The 8,537-nt window shown below is 30.7% G+C and overlaps 1 protein-coding gene across 3 annotated transcripts; it reads left to right on the top strand.

The window, feature by feature from the left end:
• The first annotated feature begins 765 nt into the window (after positions 1–765).
• On the top strand, positions 766–7,259 carry LOC107957333 (nuclear transcription factor Y subunit B-1). 3 transcript variants are annotated; one of them, XM_016892837.2, is made up of 7 exons: positions 766–985; positions 1,587–1,843; positions 3,032–3,161; positions 3,815–3,820; positions 3,927–4,010; positions 4,351–4,389; positions 6,850–7,259. In XM_016892837.2, exons 2-7 carry the CDS (start codon positions 1,611–1,613, stop codon positions 6,895–6,897), a joined length of 540 nt encoding a protein of 179 aa, XP_016748326.1. In that variant the 5' UTR covers positions 766–985; positions 1,587–1,610; the 3' UTR covers positions 6,898–7,259. The 3 variants fall into 3 exon arrangements, with proteins under 3 accessions (XP_016748326.1, XP_040968325.1, XP_016748329.1); XM_041112391.1 differs by having other exon boundaries at positions 766–1,036; XM_016892840.2 differs by lacking the exon at positions 4,351–4,389.
• The last annotated feature ends 1,278 nt before the right edge of the window (positions 7,260–8,537 follow it).

Raw genomic sequence — 8,537 nt, 5'->3', positions numbered from 1 at the left:
AGAACAACTAAAAAAGTGTCACAACAATTTTATTATAAGAAAGAAAAAAAAGAAAGGCATGATCAAGCAATAAGAAAATAAAGTAAAACATGTAAATAATTTAAAATTTCTTTTTTATTCTTCATGTCCGTTTTAGGGTCTATATTCAGAATTCGTGATTGCTCCTCTTAATAATATTATTTTTAAAGTTGAAACTTGGATTCTTCACTTGTGAGTACAGTGTACCTTACTATTATATCAAACCATTTGTTGATGATGATCTAATTATTTCTAATTGAACTACATAATTTGATTTTTAAAATAAATTTTAATATTCATTTAATTATGTAATTACCTGATGATAAAGTTAGATAATGAAGTTAGATTTTAGATTTTAAAATTTAATTTTTTTAAATATTTAATTATCTGATAACAAATATTTATAATAACCATTCAAATTTTTTATAATATATTATATTTTAGATATTTTTATTTATTTAAGATTATATAAGTATATAAAAATTATTTTAAAGTGATCCGAAATTACATTAAAAATTAATAAATAGATAAATTATTAAATCTACAAGATAATTCTTTTTAAAAAAATGTAATATTTAATTTTTTTTAAAAAGCTCACTACCAAACTAAAATTAAAAAGTTAAAATAATAAGATAATTTAAAATTTCGATAAAATTGGTAAATCACTGTAAATTTTTTATATTTTATTTTTAAAAATTAATTAAAAAGAACATTCATTTAATAAATGCGTATTAGAGATGCTTTAGAATACAGATGCCGTAAAAAAAAAAACTTTGCTTCAACGACAAAGAGAAAAAATCTCTCTCAAATTTTCATTTTTTTTTCTATCATTCCTTTCTTCTCCATCGTCAGATCTCTCTTTCATTCCTTGCACCAAATAAAACAAATAATTTAACCAATCAAATCCCCTCGCGCCAAATAAGAGAGAAATCCCTTTTTTCTTCTTCTCTATTTCCTTTCCCTTCAGGTTTCCCTCTCTACTGTTTCTTCAAAACCCCTAAATGTTTGTTGTTTGCATGTATGTATATATCTCTTAGGCATCTGCGTATGGATTTATTTTTGAAAATAATGAAAAATCAGTAACTGGCATGCTTTTTATGTATGTATGTATGTATGTATACGAGCATCTATGCTTTTTTTTAAAAAAAAAATTTATTTTGTGATTGACATATATGCATCTTGGCGCCTCATTGTTTGTTAAATACTGATAAACGATTTAATAATTGAAGTTCGCTTTTTTTTTCTTTTTTTTTTTAGTTGGAAGTTTTGAGATTTTTTTTATGTATGGCATGATTGTATTTCTATGTATGAATGGATCTACTTAGGTGGTTATGTGTGCTTAAGTATATTTGCAGTTGGGTATCTCTTTATTTGCTAAAATACTGATAAATATTTTAAGTTTTTGTTTTTTTGGTTGAATTTGAGATTTTTGTATGTATGGCTTGACATGTTCGTATTTGTATGGATGGATTGATGTTTCTTTAAGCATATATGCGTCTGGGTATCTCTTTATTTGTAAAAAGATTGAGAAACCATTAATGGGTTTTTGTTTTTCTGGTGAATTTTAGTTGTGATTTAGGTTTTCTGGGGACATGGCGGATGGTATGGGAGGAGGGCCAACGAGTCCGGCAGGAGGGAGCCATGAGAGTGGAGGAGAGCACAGCAGTCCTCAGTCAACTGTGAGGGAACAAGATCGTTACCTCCCAATTGCTAATATAAGTAGAATCATGAAGAAAGCATTGCCTTCTAATGGGAAAATTGCTAAGGATGCTAAAGATACCGTTCAAGAATGTGTTTCCGAGTTCATCAGCTTCATCACTAGCGAGTATGTTAAGTTTTAATCTTGGTTTTATTGATTTCTTTTGGGAATTTTTTTTTATGTTTCTTCAAATTGTTTAACTGAGAATTTGATGATTTTGAAATTATGGGGATGTCATTTTGAGACTCAGAGTTCTGTTTCAAATGTGATGTTTAGCATATATGTTACTCGCACATGGGGTTAGTGTTGAACTCGGTTATGTGTTTTAGATTGCAACATTTGGTGACTTTTTAGGAAATTACTAAAGTTGGGAGTGACTTGATTAGAGTTTATTTTACTTGGATGCGATTTTGGTGTTTATAAGGTAGGGTCATAGGATTTTGGATTATAACATTATATTATGTCCAGAAACATGAGTTTATAATTTGGATTTGGATTTCGTTTGTTATATATATAAATTGTGACAATGAAATGCCTACATTATGTATAGATTAGTTATGATTCAATATGCTTATATATTTGGAAGGTATAAAACATAAATTTCAGATTTGCAAATATCCATATGTATTTCAAATTCATCACTAAATAAACATTCAACAAATCAATGAATTTGAAAAATAGTCATGAATGTAAAATTTGAATTCTAAATTCTCAAACACAACCTTATGATGTATTCTGAGCCCTTTTTGTACGAGCTAGAGATTCTTTGACAAACGGTGGTTTATATTGGTGCTTATTTCATTTTTACTGTTTCTCAGTAATTTGTGAAACTTGGTTATGTTTTATATGAATTGTAAATTGTGAATTTGGTGTTTCATGACGTGGCTGATGTGACTGAGACGTTGCCTTTTGTTTCTGACATACTAATTTTCTGGTGTTTTGAAAGCTGGATGCTTATTGCTGTTCTTTAGTTTTGTTTTAAAGGGAATTTTTAGTTTATGTGAGAAAGTAGGATCCTTGTTCTTAATTCCAACTTTTGTTGATTTCTGGGTCGGACAAGGCTTTTGTTTAGAATGATGGGATTTTGCATTTTAATGAGCCTTTTTTTTCCTTCTCTCCTGTGAACAAGAAATTCGTTGTGCCTGGTGTGAAAGCTCATTGGTTTGCTTGTTGATGTTTTTTTATGTTAATGACTATTCTGTTTGGTGTTCAATTTTGGTGTTAATGAAAATTTAGGTTTCTGTATGTTAATATTCTTTTTGTCAGAATTCAGGTTAAGTTTTCTGAACATGGTTCTGGCTGTTTGTTTTGTAGGGCTAGTGATAAATGTCAAAAAGAGAAAAGGAAGACGATTAATGGAGATGACTTGTTGTGGGCAATGGCAACATTAGGATTCGAAGACTATATCGAGCCACTTAAAATATACCTTGCCAGATACAGGGAGGTAAGTGGGCCTTAACTTTTGACCTATTTGTTTATTTAGTTCATTTTCTGCTTGATTTTCTTAGCTTGTAGCTCTAACTTTTGACGAACTTTTCAATTGATCCAATTTGTCAATTTATCATAATTAGGAGTTAAAATTTTATGTTTATCATCATTGTCTTGCGAACCATTTAGGCCCAGTTTACCTTAAATACTGCATTTCACTGCAAACACAATGCTAAACGAGTAAAAATATTTGGCTTCCGTGGTTCAAATCATTATTTGATAACTCAAATAAAAAAGCCAAGAAAATGGAGTTTTTGTGGTCTGGAAGCGTACTTTTGGACAAAATAAGTTTATTATCCTCACATTTTCAACTTTTGATTATTTTAAACATTTTTTCTACTCTTAGATTTTTCACTGCACGTTTCAATACAATGTCAAACCCTTTAAAATTTCTAAACCACATTTTTTAAGCCCAAACTTTCTTAAAACAAGTATTTTTTAACAACAATATTAAACTAGCCTTAAGTCTCAATTGACATGATTTAGAACTACAAAACTTGATGTTCGATTCCTGACATTTTCACAGTCTTTATTTATTTGATCTGACTATTTCTTTCGTTTTTGCCTTTATCCTGGGACTGCTATATTCGGAATGAACATGATGCACAGTTGGAGGTAATTATGCTCTTTTGTTTACCACTAATATACTTTCTTGTAGTTTACTTGGATAGTGTCTCCAATGCCAAAGGGAAACATTAACCGCAAACTTTCTAATTGGCAGGGTGACACCAAGGGATCAGCCCGTGGTGGTGATGGATCTTTTAAAAGAGACGCAGCCGGAGCTCTTCCTGCCCAAAATCCACAGGTGAAACTAAGATTTTGTTTAGATTCCTGTCTTTGTTACTAAGACTCAGCTATGAATGTCGGGTATGGGTATGAGTCTAAAATGGGTATATTAAAATTTTTCAAAGTTTTTTCCCATGTATTCAAAGCCCTTGGACAGTCAGATACCTATAACCGTGTCTCGATATGTGTTGGATGTGTGTTGTACATCAGTACTTCAAGAAAAATGAAGAGTCAGAACAGTACATATTACTATTTCTGCACTAAAATTTTTATATACCTGGCATTTCTTTTTTCATTTTGTGAACTCCTCAACTGACATTACAATATTCTTTTGCATTGGCGGCGAATAAATTCTGCAGTTTTCAATCCAGGGGTCATTGAACTATATTAATTCCCAAGTAATTCTCTCTTTTTTCCGTCTTTCTTATTTTTCATTTTTTCTACAAGGTTGTTCATTTGTTGTTTATGAATATACATATGTATGTATCTTTCCTTTAAGAATGCATTGTTGAATGTTTCACTGCTCATTAATTTCGTTGTAAACATTTTCACTTGTCAGGCTTTGATTAGCACCAGATTGTTCTGGTATAGTTGAATATTTTCGTTTCTGTGCCTCAAGTCCTCCATTTTATTTTGGTTACCTTAGCACCATGCATTTTATTTTTTCCAACAATTTCACTAGTTTGGGTAAAGTATCTTTGGGGTTCAAGGTTATCTCTCATTTTAACCTTTATTTTACAAATTGAATTTTTCTCTTGTGGGTCTTCGCTCCTAGTCACCTGGTTTCCTATTCTAAAAAGTGTGAAATTGATTCGATTTCAATAACCACACCGAGTTCTCTTTTTACCAAAGGCTTTGCCACTTCAGGGTTTTTAACAAAAATGCATCAATCCTACATTGATCTTTGATGAATGAATAAAGGGTTGGATTAGGTAAAGCATTGCACACCAGTATCTTGATTATTTTAGGAAACTTTCTTCTCCATTGTGGATCGAGTACTTGTACATTAAATGATTAATGGATGAATGATTGGATTACAATATTATAGTTTTTATTAAAATCAACTGATTGGATAACTATTTCCATGCATGATTTTGCACATATGATTACTTCAATTTTACTGTCATTTAATCAAACATTGTAGATCACATTTAATGCCAATACGCAATTTGACTGACCCTTTGATTCTACAGTGTTCCATCTTTAATCACTCAAGAATTAACAGCTTGTATTGTTGTTCCGACTTTTCATATTTTTCTAAGTACCTTTCTCCAGAGCATTTCCAGACCTGGGTATGGGATGTAACCCTATTAGAGTCTTCCAAATATATGAAAATTTCTAGAAAAATTAGAAGTGCCTATGATAAACACATACTCGTGTAGGACACTTACAATTAGATAGTTGGATTGGGAAGCCTTTTGCAAAGCTATCAACCCCATTTTCCTTCCCTTTTGCCCTTCATTTTTTCTGCTCTTGATCGCAGTACGGGACAGCAAAAGTTCATCCAGCAGCTAATACTCCTTTTACACGCTTTCAAGGGCATGTGAGGCTATTACTTCCCACTGCTCTGTGTGACACCCTGTCTAGCCAAATTGAGAGCTAATATAATGACTGTTTTGTAAGAAAAGAGCGATCAAATTTGATAAATCTGGTATAAAAAAGACTTGAGGAAAATGTACTCGTAGCAAATATTATATAAAAGATTTTTAGATATTACGTCCATATGTTGCATTTGCATGTACGGTGCATGTTTCTACGTTTAGATATTAGGTATATACAAAAGCTAGCTACACCCAAGCCAAGCCTATCCTAAACCCATGCTAGTTGCAACAATTAATAGCATTACAGGGTGATAAGAGAGACCATCATACTTTGCCATATCCAATTTCATTAGTGTTTCTGTCTAGTTGCTGGCCTATGTATAAACACCGTGTTGTCAATTGTATAGCTTTGAAAAGAAATGCTTATTTGTAATGGCAGGATATTATGCAGATTCCAGAGTACACCTATTTTTAGCTGTGCTGATTAATATAGGGTCTTTCTATAGCTATGTTGCTCTGAGTCTTCGTTTTTCTTGAAGTACTCATATATCACATTTGGCGTCCGTCACAATTCCAAACATAGGTCTGAGGATATGGTCTTGTAAAAACTCCCCAAATAAAAGGAAATAACTTGGGAAAGAAATGAAAAGAATATACCTGTGTCAGAAATATGCTCATATCCAGTTCTTACACCCAAGTTTAAGTACCATAGCTCTATAGCCTATAGATTATCAGCATATCTCTTAAAGGAAAACGATTTATGGTATCTTTTGCGTATGTAATAGGGAAAATGTTGCATGTTGCCTGAATTGGATGAAAGGGCTGTTTCAAAATTAAAAAACACGATGGTAGTCAAGAGCTCTAACTTATGCTATGCTCAATATGTTATCTAGTTAGTAAAATAATAGATGTACATATTAGCATTTGCAACAAGATATGTTTCTGAGAGTCCGAGATTCAGGATCGTGTATTTAACATGAGTATACTCAATTTTTTCTATGTTCTTTCATATGTTTGGATAACATAGGGCAAAAGTTTTTTCATTGTAATGGCAACGAAGTAGTTTGTAGTCTACATGATATATATCCTCCGTGCAAAAAGATCAGGGTTTTTTACCAAAAATTGTTGAAAATTTTAGCTGTGAAAGGACTATTTCTCCTTGTTCTTTCTTGAAACCTGTCTGGTCTATTTTTGCTAATCTATCTCTAAATGCTGGAAAAGAAAGAAAAAACTGTCTTGGTTTTTTGTTTCTGGTAGCAGGTTGATCTGTTGCAACCTATCGTATTTCAATGATTCAGTTTTCTATTAATAATGCAGGCACAAGGACAGCATATGATCATTCCCTCCATGCAAGGCAACGAGTAAGTAGCTGTAGCCCGATCCTAGCATTCGGTACCAAGTTTACAAGGGCTGATTAAATTGTGGGTTTCATCTTATTTATGAAAAGCTACATAGTTCTAAGGTGATTTGGGAGTTATAAAAAAGTCTTTTTTAAGTGCTGTCCTTTGGGCACCTCTGTGCCATGGTATCCGAGCAGCATAGGCACCTGCCGGTCTTAATGCTGGAGCACCTCCAGAGACCACATGCCTTGGTGTGGTAGCATTATATGACAGATAACTAGTTGAATTGTGCATTTGAGAAAAATATTGGTTTCAGATATTTGAATGCTTTATGCTTCATTTCTCCATATTTCGCCATGAATGAATCATTTTAAGCTCTTACAGTTCTTTTTTGGAGATATTGTTTAGGGATGAACAAAATGTGGGTTTACGGAATAAGCTTGATAGAAACCAATCAATTTTGGTTCATTCAGTTTGGTTTTATGTTTTTGTTAATCCTTTTTACCATTATTGGACTCAACCCAACATAAGTAAGAAACCGAAATGAGCAATCAAATTGAACTGAGTAGTTTTGGTTGGGTTTCAATTGGATTGGTCACTTTTTGGAGAATGTATAGAATAGTCATGATCTTATGTGATCATTACTCTTTAATCATTTGTGGATTTGTGATGCTAACCACAGTTTAGCAGCAGGTGACATGATTTTTGGGTTGAAGGGTCGACAGGTTTGCAATCTCATGAGGCAAGCACGATCAATTTTTATAAGTGTAGCACTATTTTCGCACAAAATAAGGTAAAAATACCACGGAATTTTTTTAGTAAGAGTAAATATATTTTGTTCATTTAATTAAAAATTTATTTAATTTTTATATTTTAGATAAAAGAATAAATTATCTTTTATTAAAAATTATATTTATTTATATTGTTAAAATTTAATGTGGTTGATGAAATAATCATATAACGATACATGATTGTATCATATATACCTAATACTATCAAACAAGACCAATTTTTAAAATAATAAAAGTATTTGAAATTTTTAATAAAAGGATTAATTTATTTTTTAATTTAGTGTATAATTTTTTACTTTTAATAAAAAAATATAATTTAACTTTTATTATAAAAGATAATTTTAACTATAAATTTTATTTTATTTTAAATTTGTCTCAATGTCAATAGTAGACGTTGTCTCTTTCTGTTTTAAAATCAACTTAAGGGCAAAATTTTTATAATGTGCTAAAATATTTGATTTACTAAAAATAAAAAAATTTACTGCATTTGCTAAAGTTGCTCTATTTTTATAACTATGTCTAAAAAATGAGAGAATTTGAGTAAAAATATAGGTTCAAAAAATACGTTTGAGCAAAAAATAAGGTTCATTTTTTAAACTATCTGGATCTCGGTTAAGTTTGTTTCGGCTTGGTCCGAATTTACAAAAAAAAAACGATGCTTTTATTGTCACTATTTTGTTGTCATTTTGCTATTATATTGTTACTATTTTATTGTTATTGTTTTGATATTATATAACTCTTATTTTATTGTTAATTTTACTACTATTTTAGAGGCATTTGTTTGTTAAATTACATCTATTTTAGTGTTATTTAAGTTTAAATATTTTTAAATTTATTTTAATTTATTGAGAAATATTTATTTTAATATTTTTAA

Source organism: Gossypium hirsutum, chromosome A05 (genome assembly GCF_007990345.1).
Source record: "Gossypium hirsutum isolate 1008001.06 chromosome A05, Gossypium_hirsutum_v2.1, whole genome shotgun sequence".
NCBI classification, from domain to species: domain Eukaryota; kingdom Viridiplantae; phylum Streptophyta; class Magnoliopsida; order Malvales; family Malvaceae; genus Gossypium; species Gossypium hirsutum.
The sequence above is the reverse complement of the archived record's forward strand: the minus strand, read 5'-3'. Positions and strand labels throughout refer to the sequence as shown.

Excerpts from the sequence above, each read along its gene's own strand:
- LOC107957333 (XM_016892837.2), top strand. The coding sequence starts at position 1,611 with ATGGCGGATGGTATGGGAGGAGGGCCAACGAGTCCGGCAGGAGGGAGC. Across the intron at positions 1,844-3,031 it reads ATCAGCTTCATCACTAGCGA|GGCTAGTGATAAATGTCAAA; the intron begins GTATGTTAAGTT and ends TTTGTTTTGTAG. Across the intron at positions 4,390-6,849 it reads TGAACTATATTAATTCCCAA|GCACAAGGACAGCATATGAT; the intron begins GTAATTCTCTCT and ends TTAATAATGCAG.